The sequence below is a fragment of the Periplaneta americana genome, chromosome 4, assembly GCF_040183065.1.
Source record: "Periplaneta americana isolate PAMFEO1 chromosome 4, P.americana_PAMFEO1_priV1, whole genome shotgun sequence".
NCBI classification, from domain to species: domain Eukaryota; kingdom Metazoa; phylum Arthropoda; class Insecta; order Blattodea; family Blattidae; genus Periplaneta; species Periplaneta americana.
The window spans coordinates 181647282-181663757 of NC_091120.1; the positions used below are offsets into that span (position 1 = coordinate 181647282).

Consider the following 16476-nt stretch of genomic DNA (forward strand, 5'->3'; position numbering starts at 1 on the left):
AATAATACTCTATATGGATTTCTGGATTCGCTCATCTCTAACGTCTGGATTTAAAGTTCCTAATCATGTCAGGTGAAGAATACAATGCGTGCAGTTCTGGGTTGTGTAACTTTCTCCATTCTCCTGTAACTTCATCCCTCTCAGCCCCAACTAAAACAATAGAACTCATTTGTCTCGGAGTATCCTGTTAGCCAAGGGCATTTCTTATACAATTCATTCATTCATGCTGTTCTCCCCACGGGCAGGTCTTTCACTGGAAACCCAGCTTTCTCCAGTCTTTCCTAGTTTCTGCCTTCTTTGTCTCCTCATATGATCCATATATCTTAATGCCGTCTATAATCTGATATCTTTTTCTGCCCCGAACTCTTCTCCCGTTCACCATTCCTTCTAACGCATCCTTCAGAAGGCAGTTTCTTCTCAACCAGTGACCCAGCCAATTCCTTTTCCTCTTTCTGATCAGTTTCAGCATCATTCTTTCTTCACCCATTCTTTCCAACTCAGCTTCATTTCTTATTCTGTCTGTCCATTTCACACGCTCCATCCTTCTCCATATTCACATTTCAAATGCTTCTAGTCGCTTCTCTTCACTTCGTCGTAAAGTCCATGTTTCTGCCCTCATACAATGCTACACTCCACGCAAAGCACTTCACTAGTCTCTTCCTTAGTTCTTTCTCCAGAGCCCCGCAGAAGATGCTCCTTTTTCTATTAAGACAATTGAAAACTTATATTTTGTCTTTCCCCATCGGCTATTTCAACATGCAAATATGGTGTCGATCTCCTATCTTTCTAAGCACATTTTGTTTCATACGTACAACTTGAAAACGGTTTCTCTTTTAATTCTACAAATAATGACCTCAATGTGCTCTCAGTATGAGCCATTTCACACAAAATTAACATGTAACACACGCGCCCATGCACTTTTGATTAAACTAACATTCAACAACGCAGCGCTTTCAGAGAACATCAATATAGCGCAACGTATTATTCTGATGGAAGGCTAGCCTCCTTTCGTACGGAGATTTAGTGAATCGATAACCCCTCACCGGTCCCCTCTCAAGCTTGCGAGTCAAGATCGTAGCTGCCACAAGCCTCGCACTGAACTGACTGCCAACAGTGAAGTAAATATATGGAAGGATCGGAGTGAAACCAAGTGTTACGATACATTGTTATTACGAACTTATAGGTTTACTGTTACTAGATAAAACTCAATTTTTTTGGATAGGCTAAGCCTCAAGAGTCTCTTAAGAGCTTCGCAATTGGATAAAATGTATCACGCTTGTTTGTTCCTTCCTAGCTCCACTTCATATTACTAACATGGAAAGACTGCAATCTGCAAGCGAGGTATTTTTATGGAAATTAAATTTAAATTCAATTATGTTTAATTTAACGACGCTCGCGATGCGACATTACGCTGGCCGCTTACCGTATAAACGACACCAGTTCATGTGAATGTGCTACTATAATCTTCGTCCTTTAAGGCGATGCGCTACTGAAAATAGTCGACTTTTTTATTTTCTTGCAAAAAAATTTAAGGTTTCATGAAAATTTTATCTCAATGTCTTAATTATAAGTATACTTCCATATAACTGGTAGAAGTTGTGTTAATATAGCCTACGAGGTATGTGTAACAAAAAAAAAATAAATTTAATTATCTCAAAAAATTGCTACGTTTTCAACGACAAGTATTCATTTTATTTTTCTGTAGAGTGGTGGAACTTGGCATACTTATTCATTAATATGTCTGTTGTGAAATAGAACATTTTATTGGCTTTATTCAGCATAGTTTCACTGCTAGATAATTATACGTACAGCAGTATCATTTTTATTAATGTTTCAACATTAAAGAAATTATATATATTTTTAAAATTACTATTACACTTTTACTACGTCATACTACTTTTGGCCAATAAAATAGTACGAAAGGACGTGTCTTAACAAATGATGGCAGCCACCGGAGTGGCTCAGTCGGTTAAGGCGCTTGTCTGCCGGTCTGAAGTTGCGTTCGGGCGCGGGTTCGATTCCCGCTTGGGCTGATTACCTGGTTGGGGTTTTTCCGAGGTTTTCCCCAACCGTAATGTGAATACAAGGTAATCTATGGCGAATCCTCGGCCTCATCTCGCCAAATATCATCTCGCTATCACCAATCTCATCGACGCTAAATAACCTAGTAGTTGATACAGCGTTGTTAAATAACCAACTAAAAAAAAGCAAATGATGGTTGTTTAACGCTACAATTTTATCACTTTTCTAGCATTTGTTTATTTTCATCACTTCCCTAGCATTTGTTTCTTTGTTTTCCAACAGTTCAAACTTCAAATTCTTTACGGTATTATAAAACATGCTTTACGATCATCATTTGTTTCCCGCATATAGTCGACTCAAAATGGCGGCTCCGTTCAAACGTTTTAGTGAAGATAACATTAGTGAAATATAATTTTAGTAAGTCAATTAATATCTATTTTATTGTATTAGAGTACTTTATTTCTTGTAATCTTTATACACTTTCTTCTAATCGTGTAACAGTCAATTAAATTTCACTCGAATTTTTATTTTTATTTCAAAACCTTTAGTGAGATTACTGTTGAGCAAATTGGAGTACGACATTAATAATGCTCCCTTGCACAATATGCAGTGTTAGCTTTAAGAAAAAATTAGAGTTTTAAAAAATATATTATTTTTATAAATACGATTTTCATTAAGAAAAATAAATAAAATAAGTTTAAATTTTTAAAAAGTGTTTTTCAGAAAATATTAAAATTTACAATGTGTGATTATGATAATGATGTGCATAGGCCTATTCAGTAAAAATTTCAACTCACTACATAAAAAATTGTAAATTTTAGAAACTTCAGTAGCGCATCGCTTGAACCGTGTAAACGGTGCGTTTGAACGGTGGCAGTGTATGTGTGAAACGGATCTTAACTCTACAGCGGTGGATTCCTAGGTTTTATCCACGACAAATGCGACTCCGCCAACGTCAGGATTTGAACCCGTGTCCGCACTCCGCAGACATAGCAAATTGAGCTACCAAGAAGACTATGTTGTCGTTAAAAAACGGATTTAAGGGGAAGGATGTACAGGAAATCTCTTTTCTCATACTATTTTAAGTAGAGCCTCTATATCAATGTATGAAGCCTTTTAAATACATTTTCACTATTGCCCTTTATGCTACAGTCACAGACAAAAAATGCAAAAAAATGAAGTATTATAAAGAAAATTATATATCTGCTCTCAAGAATACCACAGAATCACAAATCTTGTCTTAAATGAAAGCTAAAAGAACGCTAATCAATTTTGTATGGTTTTTAGAAATTTTAATTTTTATATTTTTATTTTTATTTTGCAGTTTTATGAACAGAAAGCAAAATTACACGTCTATTTTTAACTTATTCTTTAATTTTCAATTTTACAATTTCTTCTTACAGAATAAATTCATGCATAATGTGAGAATATACTCTGAAAATTGTATTCAATTATCTCTATTATTGACTGAGATATTACATATTAAATGTTAAAAAAAATGTAAAATGAACAAACTTCGGATATTCAACGGAGAAGTGTGAGCGCACACTTGTCAAAATGCGGTAAAGGCAATTATTTTGTTCCTAACGACCTTAACATTTTGCTCAAATGAAGTCAATGCTATGAAGTAATCGTATTTTTAGGCTAGAAATGAAAAAAAAAAAATTTGATGCATATTTAGTCATTCCTGTACGTTCTTCCCCTTAAGGAAGGCACGCTTGCCACATGAACGAGAGATTTCGCTATTACTTTATTTACAGGATAAGTTCACACAATTTCCGTATGAGCGGAGACAGAATGAGCCAAAGTTCCGAAACCGTGAGAGTAGTCGATCTCTCACTCCCCTCTACCAACGCGATGTTCCACTTCATAGCTGTGTAATTAGTTGTTACTATACAACTACATAGTACAGATTTCGCTGTAATGAAACCAGAAATTAAGAGCTGCTCACTTTTTGATAATTACACGCCAGGCTGAGTGCTCATCTCGCAACAAAGGGCAGCGCCTTCATATTGAATCTTATCAATCAGGAAATCTAACGTGTACATCCACAAAGAAGCCGCATTGTTCTCTTGAAAATATTCCATTACATTTTCTCGGCAAAGAGCATGAACACTGCTTCAGTGGACGGGGTGGAGAATTCTACAACCAAGCAGTACAGGTTAGTGGTCACAACATATTTCCTAACCTAAACCTGTGTTACGTGCATTAAGCGCGCAATGAACTGGCTACTGGTAAAGGCCGGTCCCTAATAAACCAGGAATGAGAACGAGAACGAGAATGGGAAGCGGAGGATGTGAACGTGAAGATTTCTGTTTTACAATAAATCGAGAACGAAAACGACTGTGCATATCCATAGGCCTATGCGTATCAATAACGAAATACAGGGCTTTCATTCCAAAACTTCCCGGTCTAAATAACTAATTATTTAAATTTAATTTAATTTAAACAAAAAAAAACACGTCAATTTAGATACTGAGGGGGAAGTCTGAAACCGGGCTTAATTGCAGTTTAGATTTCACCTCTCACCCCCCAGCCACCTCCACTTTGAAATTTCAAATGACACTCCTATATTTTTATACTTAAATATGAAAGAGCATTCAATTGTTTATGCATCTCATTCATTTGTTTTCTCATGTTTGTTTTCTATCGTCGCCTGGCAGGGTGCTAGGAACAACAGACTGTGCCGGTAATATTTCACATTGTCTGAAAAGAGGCGATAGTAGCGATCCTAGTGGTTGGCAACTATCTATGGATGCATATTTACTACGTAATGAGCTTCGTGACTGTATATACTAGACTGTGGTTCTACCATGTTGCAGTGTGGAGATATCGTCGGTTTACTTATAAAATCTCGTAACTGCATTTCAGGAAATCGCACAAAAGAGCAAAATCACTTCCTATTCTTTTCATATCTCGTCTATACTCTCTCTCTCTCTCTCTCTCTCTCTATATATATATATATATATATATATATATATATATATATATATATATATATATATATATATATTCATGGAGTGCAGTTTCATAGAAAGGACTTTGCCGACAAACCTTCTACTCCCCCTACTAATTGGTTGTCATAAATAAATGTCTTCCTTACTGTGACGGATATCTTGTCTTCTCTTCTTAGTAACCAATCACAACCCTCATTCAGAAGAATTGACAGGTTCCCGTCAAATCCACGTGGAGGCCGAGTTGTCGCATCTTTTCCGAATTCCAAGAATCCCGTCAGTCTCATTTCAACGATCACCAGGATTGTGGCAACTGTGCAATGTTGGGACGAGGGGACAGGATGGAATTGTCAGAGTTGTTTGTGTAGGAAGTCATAAATCTGTACTGTCATTGCAAGTTATCTTGAACCTTACATCCCCTAAGTCCGTCTTTGGAACATAACGACACGGCAAGGATGCCCCTCCCTCGGGTAACGTGACTCTTTTCAGAAAACGTTGGTTCTTTTATCTTACGGGTCTCTACTGTAAAAGAACTTGGTTCAATACAGACATCATCTTCTCTCGATACTCCGGTTTTGAGAGGAGAACATAGTTTCGTAGCAAGCTTTAATTAACCTGTAATGAGTAAGATTTAAATATAATCGTGTATACACTCCTCTCTCAAGCGGGCTGGGGACCGGCAATGGCGGAGTTACTACAGCTACTTCTATACATTATATAGGCCTGCATGACTTACAACTTCAGCTAATATGTACATATTTTTATAACAATATTTTACAGGCTTATTATTTGAATTTACATTAATTTACAATTATACACAATCCATATCCCTATCATTGCTGCCATCATCGCTTGTTCCAAAATTAATTATTTCGTCACTGGCATCATCCATTCGGAATTATCTTCTTAATCGTAGGTACCACTTTCTGAACACGATAGAATTCTTCGATTGTATCCCGAATAACATGTTGATCGAAGTCGTCCACTTTAACTTTACACAAGTCTAATTCTGGAATGAAATAATATGTTTAGTAGAACTATAAGAAAATAATAACTTGCAACAGTAATTCATTATGTCGATCTCAATACACACACTATTGTGCATAACTATTATAGCAATAATTTCTAAACATTACATACCTATTCTTTCCCGGAGTAGTATGAGGTTCATTCGGTTGTAATTCAATATCATTTTTAATTCTCTTCACGGAATTAATACTTTTGCCAGAGTATTTAGCCGCTCTCTCATATTCCTTAGCAAGAGGTTCCAGCAAATATGTGTTTAATTTTTCCTCCTCGCAACGCTTAATTTTATTATATTTGCGATAATTTCTCTTTCTCGGCTATGTTACTTTTTCTCCGCGGTGGTGTGATTTCACCATAATTACTACCCTGTGGTTGCTGCTCCATGTTAACACTACTGGTACGCAGTGAAGGAAATAGCTCTATGTTTCTTGACAAGAGATTATGATGCGGAGCATGCGCAAACAACTCAGTTGGCTCCACCCGCGTTACGCGCTTCCTTCCCTCTGCCCCTCTGACCCCGCTCAGAAGGTTCAAGATAACTTGCAATAACAGTAAGTGGGTGTTCAAAGGAGCCACCGAACTGCACTCCTTGAAATAAAATAAGGTATAACAACTGTTATGCATTTGTTACTTATAAAGTATAGAAACATTTGCAGAGTTACGACATGATATCAGCAGATGCATTTTTAAGATATATACGGATTTCAACAGTCTGGAAAAATTGGACTTACGGGATTTTAAAATTAAGAAGACTATACTGACTTCAAGATGCGTTCTATACTTTTTTTTTTTTACTCGCCCAAATTTGTCTAGAGGGTACTGATTTTAAAGACATATCCACGTCCCAAACAAACACTGTACAATGTGGCTTACTCCACAGTCAATTTGTTCCGATTGCACTTTGCACTTCGGTATAGCAAAGACTGGACAAAAGAATTTTTTATTTTTTAAGTCTCCCGCACACTTTACAAGTAACCTTACCCAATATAATAAGGTGTTAAAAGTGTCACCTGAGGCATTTATAACGTGTTGTGCAAATCAAGTCTCTCGATATTGTCCACTAGAGCAGACGTGTAAACAAACTGAAATGGTTACAAGAATGTCCTGGAGAATGCTAACGACCCATAAAACATGACTCCGACAAAGAGTCTGCCGACAGACCGACACCTTGCAGGCGATTTATGGGCACTCTAAGAGGAAGTGCGCTGCGAAGCGAGTTTCTCAATTGACCACAACTGGCAGCACACAGAAAGGTGGGAGCGAGGCGATATACCCAGCCTGGGGCAATCGGTGCGCAGCCCCGCCCTTGTGGGCAAACACTGGCATCTACGAGTACGTACCTGCAACAGTACGCAAAAAGATAACCCGTCTTCAAATTAATCCTAACGCGCGGTTCACATAAGCTACGGCAAATTGCGAGGAATATGCGAATATGATCTTTATTTATGAAGATTGTAGGGGGAGAAATGGGACACTCGGTATACAGGATGTTACAAAAAAAAAGCATTCAATACTTTGAGGGATAGTAGTATTCTTCAAAAGAGGAAGAAAAGTCTAATAAACATGAGTCCTAAAATTAATATCTTTCGAGATATGAGTACTTGTTTAACATCATAGGGTATGCTCGATGTGATTTTCATTTTAAAAAAGGAACATTCGATATCCTGAGTGGTGGTAGTATTAATCAAATCAAGACGAAAAGTCTAATAAACATTGGTCCGAAAATTAATATCTTGATACTTGTTCAACAACATCATGAGATATGCTCGATGTGATTTTCATTTTAGAAAAGGAGCATTCGATATCCTGAGTGGTGGTAGTATTAATCAAATCAAGACGAAAAGTCTAATAAACATTGGTCCGAAAATTAATATCTTGATACTTGTTCAACAACATCATGAGATATGCTCGATGTGATTTTCATTTTAGAAAAGGAGCATTCGATATTCTGAATGGTGGTAGTATTCATCAAATCAAGACGAAAAGTCTAATAAACATTGGTCCGAAAATTAATATCTTGATACTTGTTCAACAACATCATGAGATATGCTCGATGTGATTTTTATTTTAGAAAAGGAGCATTCAATATTCTGAATGGTGGTAGTATTCATCAAATCAAGACGAAAAGTCTAATAAACATTGGTCCTAAAATTAATATCTTGAGTACTTGTTCACCAACATCACAGGATATGCTCGACGTGATTTTCATTTTTAAGAAAGGAGCATTGAATATTCTGAATGGTGGTAGTATTGAACAAATCAAGACGAAAAGTCTAATAAACATGGGTATTGAGTACTTGTTCAACATCATAGGATATGTTCGATGTGATTTTCATTTTAAAAAAGGAACATTCAATATTCTGAGTGGTGGAAGTATTCATGAAATCAAGACGAAAAGTCTAATGAACATTGTTCCTAAAATTAATATCTTGAGTACTTGTTCAACAACATCATAGGATATGCTCAATGTGATTTTCGTTTTAAAAAACGGAGCATTCAATATTCTGAGTGGTGGTAGTATTCAAAAAAATTTGTTTGATTTAATCAAGACGGAAAGTCTAATAAACATGTGCCAAAATTAATATAATTATTGGACTTTTTTTGTTTTGATGAATATTACCACTTCTCATAATACTGATTTTTTAAAGGAACATCTCCCGTCCTGTTGATAAATAAGTACTGATATTTCACAAGATATTAATTTTAGGACCCATGTTAGACTTTTTTCTTGTTTTGATGAATATTACCACTTCTCATAATATTGCATTTTTTTCAATGGAGCATCTCCTACCTGTTCATAAACAAGTACTGATATTTCGTAAGATATTAATTTCAGAACCCATGTTAGACTTTTTGCTTGTTTTGATGAATATTACCACTTCTCAAAATATTACATTTTTTCAATGGAACATCTCCTCTCCGACTGATAAACAAGTACTGATATTTTTTTTATTTTAGGACCCATGTTAGACTTTTTTCTTGTTTTGATGAATATTACCACTTCTCAAAATATTACATTTTTTTCAATGGAATATCTACTATCCTGTTGATAAACAAGTACTGATATTTCATAATTTTAGGACCCATGTTAGACTTTTATCTTATTTTGATGAATATTACCACTTCTCATAATATTGTATTTTTTTCAATGGAACATCTCCTAACCTGCTGATAAACAAGTACTGATATTTCCTAAGATATTAATTTCAGGACCCATGTTTATTATATTTTTTTCTTGTTTTGATGAATATTGCCACCTCTCATAATACTGCATTTTCTTCAATGGAACATCTGTCATGTTGATGAATAAGTACTCATATTTCGTAAGGTATTAATTTTAGGATCAATCTTTACTAGATTTTTTTTGTTGTTTTCATGAATATCACCACCTCTCAAAATATTGAATACTTTTTCGAAGGTCCTGTATATATTGAAAAATCTTTCGTTTACGCAGCAATTAATAAAGTATCATTTTATTAAATATTCTGTCCAATAATCTTGCTACGTTCTCATAAATACCTTTCTGCCGACAAATGCAATATTCAGGGATCTACCCCAACAAAATCTCAACTGGCTTACACCTCAAAATAAGGAGCACACTCTTATACGTTCGAGTTGTTTACCTGCTCTGTATTCCGCAGAGCTGAACGCGGTTTGTATATATTTTTATACAAGATGACCAGTCTCTCATGAAGCGTAACTATGAAACTGAGATTAAACGCTGCTCAAGTCTCAATTATTTTTAATGGCGCAGAATAGAAATAACCGCACCGCTTTACTGATGCGGCATCCCGCAGCGTCGGAGATTAATTTCATTGCGAGCTGTTAGTGTGGATTTAGAATGGCGATATTTTGGCATGATCCACAAACTATTGTGGCACAAGGCTGTGTAACACGGGGCATTTCAGTCAAGGCCCCGCACGCCGACGCGGACGCCGTCTAGAACGACGCTTGTAATTGTTCAGCGAATGTGTAAATCAGCCATTTTCAACCGATGAGCCGCGAGAAAATTAAAACAGTAAAGTTTGTCGTAGCAAAATTGGAAAAGTAAAAGTGAAAGAATTTTTGGCATTAGCAAAGCAAATGATTTACTTGAAGCAAGTAAATAAATAGGTTTGGAAGTAAATCCCGAAAAGACAAAGTATATGATTATGTCTCGTGATCAGAATATTGTACGAAATGGAAATATAAAAATTGGACATTTATCCTTTGAAGAAGTGGAAAAATAATATCTGGAAGCAACAGTAACAAATTTAAATGATACTCGGGAGGAAATTAAACACACAATAAATATGGGAAATGCCTGTTATTATTCGGTTGAGAAGCTTTTATCATCCAGTCTGCTGTCAAAAAAACTGAAAGTTAGAATTTTTAAAACAGTTATATTAACGGTTGTTCTTTATGGTTGTGAAACTTGGACTCTTACTTTGAGAAAGGAACAGAGGTTAAGGGTGTTTGAGAATAAGGTACTTAGGAAAATATTTGGGGCTAAAAGGGATGAAGTTACAGGAGAATGGAGAAAGTTACACAACGCAGAACTGCACGTATTGTATTCTTCTCCTGACATAATTATGTACATTAAATCCAGATGTTTGAGATGGGCAGGACATGTAGCACGTATGGGCGAATCCAGAAATGCATATAGAGTGTTAGTTGGGAGGTCAGAGGGAAAAAGACCTTTGGGGAGGCCGAGACGTAGATGAGAGGATAATATTGAAATGGATTTGAGGGAGGTAGGATATGATGATGGAGACTGGATTAATCTTACTCGGGATAGGGACCTATGGCGGGCTTATGTGAGGGCGGCAATGAACCTTCGGGTTCCTTAAAATCCAGTAAGTAAATAAGTAAGCAAGCAAAGCAAATGAACTCTGACACCTTTGATTGAGGTTTTGGCTGATGCGTACATCTATTATCAGGCAGTACATCTCCCTTGACGAAAGGTTACATTTGAAAGGTTCAGAGCTATAGTGGGCCAAGCGCCATTTATTAAAAACAGAGAAACCAAGGGTTAAAGTTAAGTGAATACCATAGTTTAATGAAGATTGACATATCATTTAGTTTTAATGTGTATACTTTACATTACTTGCTATATTTCCATTGAATTATGGTAATAACTTCATTTTAACCCTTGTTTTCTACGGTTTTAGTAAATGGCGCTTGGCCCACTATGGTTCTGAACCCTTCATTTGTTCGAATCAAATGTCTGCACATTTAAAGGACAAAACTAAAGTTCTTTCAAATATTTATTGTCATAATACACTGCTCTCTTAAATTTACTGAGCATACTGGGGATTAAATAATTAAAGGCTTTCCCAAAACACGCTATGAAATGTTTCATATAAAACAATTTTTATCTCGAAAAGAAAGCAAAAATGAGCAAAGTTGTATTAAGCATTTTTGTTTGAAATATCTCAAGGAATAACCTCCTGAAATTAATGACATTAATTACGGTTCATTCTGTATAATTACACAAGATGTGACGTTCTACAGAATGATTCACGATGAGTTACCGCTACTTACGGAGCAAATTTCCGAATACATTTTGAGCAGAAATGTTATACAAATTATATATATATCCCATTCTCAATATTTTCATAGTTACAATAATTTAAAGTTGTCTACAAAATACCTTTTTATTTTAGTTTTAAGGGTAAAAAAATGTTACAAATAGAGAATGAACTATTCAGAAGTATCATTTCTTTAATTGGCTAGTATTCTGACGCTGAAAATGTGTTGTTAATTCCATAGTTACTTCGTACAGGACATTTTTTCAATTTGTTTTAAACACAAAATTACATTTTTCTTACGCTCTTATCATAACAATTGTTACTAATCACGTCACTCTTTTAAACTCTTTAAGACTGCACATTATGATGCAAAATTGAACTGTAAACAAAAAAAAATAATTTATTTTATTTTAAATGCATGTTGTTGATTGTGCAGTTTGTGAAATTTATCTGGGTAATGACTCTCAGTGTAATGTTTGAAGTTGGTTTAATGTTTATTTCGAAATCAATGTCACTTTCAAAACTTGCGCCTGCTATTTTGGATTGATGCTTTCAAGGCTTGCGGGTTGTTGCGCGTATGTTATTAATCAATATCGCATATGCTTAGTTGGAATAACATAATGAATAGCAGTAATTCAATGTATGTTATTAAGACACAGTTACGTCACATATAATTAGTGTATGATAGAAAAAAAAATTAATTTACGCTCGACCATGCCGAGATGTAGTAATTATACACCTGGTAGTAGCCCTTTAATGCACCTCATTAAAGTACACCTATTCATTATAGTTCAGTTGTTCAGCCAATGAGAAATCACCATTGTACCATTATAAAAGCGCAAGTATCGAGTATTCTCGGATATGCAATCGAAAGACAATTAGCGAAACGTCACGGAGGCTGGAAATCCAATACTGTCGCAGAAGATTATGTTCTGTTACTATAATAATTAGCGTTAATTGTAAATAATATTCAAATAAATTCAATTTGTCATCTCGTTTTTCAATTCTAAATCAATTTCCAGGTTATATCAATATTAATGTTCATGTTATTCTCTAGGTTATATCAAGGTCAATGACATTCGTCCCTCGAAAAAATCAATACTTTCGTGTCTGCGCACATCTCACAATTAGGAGGTCAGTTCCGCTCTTCACTTAGATAACCATAACATGAATACTTATGAATAATTTCAAGTTAGAAATATGGTCGAGCATAAAAAGTCGTATGAAACTTGCCTATAATGGTAATTAAGACGCTCGTATGAAAATTATGAAACTCGCTTGCGCTCGTTTCATAAACAAACATTCTCGCGTCTTAATTACTACCATTATAGGCTCGTTGCATAATGTACTATTAAATGATAAGTTATACAGTACATGTTCCTTGCTCCTGGTAAGCCGAAATAACAAGTACTTAATCGTGAAATTTCTTACCTCCTCCACTGGAATGTAGGCGCTCGGGCCGTGGATTGTTGGATGCGGCACCGGCATCCCTCTTTCCTGTCAACAGAGGAAAAACAACGTTATTACAACGCTGGGCCAATTGCCGAGGTGCAACATAACAACAGGTTCTGGCAACATCACTTCATAAATTTATTGACAATCACACTCATCCATTTTCATGTAAACTCAGTGCCTCATTATATATGGAAAGCTGCTCTCTCCTCAGAATGCAAGCACACTGCTTCCGAACTGAAATCAGTCACACCGCTTATTTACAGAGCATTAAATCTTTTTCGTGTAACACATCTAGACTACTACTTTAAGATTACACAGGATTACTGTCCGATTTATGTTGAAGACTGTTAGCGAACAGCTTTGAAAAGACGGAACCAAAGAGATACCGCTAAACCCTTAAAGGATTACGCCTCATTTACTCCTTATATCCTCCTTAGGAGCACGGTCATGTAATAGAACATCTAAAAATATTCTACTGTTATTGTTAAATGCACTTACTGCTATTCGGGTCGGCCAAAAAAGCACTGCGGGATTAATTAAAAAATAACAGAGTGGGAACAGAAAAAAATGTTCATGCTACGACCATTATTATCATTATTATTGGGTCATTCCATATCAACTGGTCTTGTATGTAAAAAAAAAAAATATATTTTTCATAAAAAGGCTATATATTAAAATACTCAACAAATTCCAGGAGACACGGGTATAGGCCTATAGCATTTTAAAATAAAAATCTACATGTTGCCATAAACAGCACAGTTAAACTTTGTTAACTGATAATTTCAATCGTGGTATTGTTTCCTATGTTGGCTACAGTGGGAGTTCATGGATCTGGTCAAAGAAGAAAGATGTATCTATGGAGAAAGCTTCTGCCATAGTTAAGAAAGTAAAACATCCAAGAGTTATAAATAAGAGTGGAGAGTTTGTTTATGTTTGAAAATGATTAATTTTCATAGGAAAATAAAAAATAAAACCTTGTGATTGCTTTTGGTCCTTTTATACTTTTAACGGTTTAGATACAGCTTACAGCAGTAGAATTTTGGAAATATTTAACATTTCTTTCCTCAATTACTGTATCTTGTACAATAATGAAAATTAGTACGTGTAAAACACTGTCCTTCTGATATATGAAAAAAATATTTTTACGATTTAAAAAAAATGATTTACATTTTGTTTTTACAAAATTCAGTTCACTGTGCAGTGATGAAGCGTTTCCCACATAAGTAAAAAACTATCTAACGATCTATGATGAAATTTTGTGTGTGTATTTATACATGTCATATCTACAATGTGATGCAAAATCATTTCTCTGCCTTTGATAGATTGTCTGATAAAAAATAAATTCATTAAAAAATTGTCAAATATCAGTATTTTCTTCTAACACAAAATAAAAATATTATTATTTATTAAGGAATGTAGTTGAAAGAGCATGATATTGTAAACGTGAGTTTCAGCAATAAAATAAAAGAGAGAGAATATGAAAAAGTTAACAAGTTTATGAGTTATGAGAATGAAAAAGTTAACAAGATTATGAGTTCACTGCATGGTGAACTGCCACCATTTTGAAATTTGAAAAAAGTATATAAATAATGTTTTTTAAATCACAAAAATATATATTTTTTTCAAATAGCAGAATTACAGTGTTTTAAATATACAAATTTTCATTACTGTACAAGTTACAGTAATGGAGAAAAGTAATGTTGAATATTTAAAAAAAATTGTACTCCTGTAAGCTATACCTAACCCCTTAATTAGTTCTATTTTCAGATGTTTGGAGAAAATAATAAAATAATTGAAATCTCATATTTTAACTATTCTTCTATAAATTTCGCTAGATAATGCGCTTCCACTCTCTTATACTAATTCTGCTGGAATTTAATCGATACCTGAAGTCTAGTACTTTCTCAGATTTTCTATCGCAATTTTCACACATATGTGATAATGGAGCAGAAGTGGAAGTAATCCTCACAATTTTCCCTTACAGTCATCTATCAGTTACAAATTCCATAGAATCTTACGTTTCTTCAATTGAAAATCCATAGCTACAATTGGGCCCCATTGATCGTAGAAAAATTATTGCTTTGAAGGCGTGGTGCGTTCCGCGAACCATATGCTGCCAACCACTTAAAGAAGAAAACAAGATAGTGTGAACTTGATTGATCTTCCTCAGGATATGGTCTAATGACTAAGAAGAATCTTGCTGCACATCGAGGGATTAAATGACAGTCTAGTCTCCATGGAAACCGACGAGTTTGCCTTATTAATCATCGTGGTTAGCAGTAAGTACACATTTCTGCACAATGTTTCTATCAGTGGCACCTGCCACAACTGATTGATTGTCTATTAAGGCGTAAAAAGGTCTAGCAATGAACTAAGAGGACTGACTATGCGTAAGTGTTTTATTGCCACATAATGAAACCTGTTTAACATTCCACCCAAACACACACAGTATCCCGTCAGTCTATTAACTTCAATTATATTTATTTTTGTCATAGGAAAGAATGCACACAGCCCAGAGAACAAGATTTATATGCCTTACTGAGAATAATTAACGTTTGCCTCATGACTATTACAAGTGGTAGTTGACGATCAGCGCATGAAGTGTAATCAAAGGGCAGTGCTACAAGTTTGCTTACTGATATAATTAACTGCAACGTGCAAGTAATAACATATGTCTCGAATGCATACCTATTTGAAATAGAGGCGGTATTGGTAAGTTCTTAACCTAACATGGAAAAAATTACTGCATCTCAAAACAAGTTTGTATTTACTCAACATAATCACTTTTAACTCTACACACTCGAAAACTCCTATCTTTTCGGAATATGTATGATAAGACTTTCTTGTGTTAAATTTTAACGTAGCCTACCTTGTTTACATGTTTCGACCTATTTATGGGTCATTTTCAGAACTGGTCGTTGTTGGTCTTGGTGCCTCTTGTTGTTTCCTGTGAGGGTGCGTTCGTAGTGTAGAGTCAAAGAGTGTGTGTGTTTTGAAATTGAGTTGTGTGTTGAGAATATCGTTGGGGTGTGTTTTCATGTGTCTGTATATTTCATATTGTTCTAGTGTGTTGAGTTTCTGGCTTTTTGGTTGGATGTGCAGTATTTCCATGTCTGTGTTGATGTCTCTCTAGATGTGGTTGGCATTTGTGATGTGTTCCGTATATGTGGAGGTGTTTTGTAATTTTGTTATGCCTGTGATGTGTTCTTTGTAACGTGTTTGAAATGATCTGCCTGTCTGTCCTATGTAGAAGTTGTTGCAGGTGTTACATTTGAGTTTGTATACGTCTGTGTGGCTGTATTTGCTTGTTTGAGTTGTTTGTGTGTTGAGATGTTTTTGTAGAGTGTTATTTGTTCTGTATGCGATGTTGTAATTTAATTTCTTGAATGAGGTTGCAATTTTATGTGTGTTTTTGTTTTCGTGATGTATTTTTTGTGTTCTTGTGTTTGTGTTGTATTCTTCTGTTTTTTGTGGTTATGTTTTGTCTTATGTATTATGTTGTCTATTAT

General features: G+C 35.1%; 1 protein-coding gene across 1 annotated transcript in view; it reads right to left on the minus strand.

Moving 5' to 3' along the window:
• LOC138698490 (uncharacterized) overlaps nucleotides 1-16476 on the minus strand; it is a 713766-nt gene that overhangs the window by 661558 nt on the left and 35732 nt on the right. Inside the window, exon 2 of the mRNA XM_069824457.1 lies at nucleotides 12944-13009. Within this exon, the coding sequence (XP_069680558.1) occupies nucleotides 12944-13009 (66 nt within the window). The remainder of the gene's footprint in view (nucleotides 1-12943; nucleotides 13010-16476) is intronic.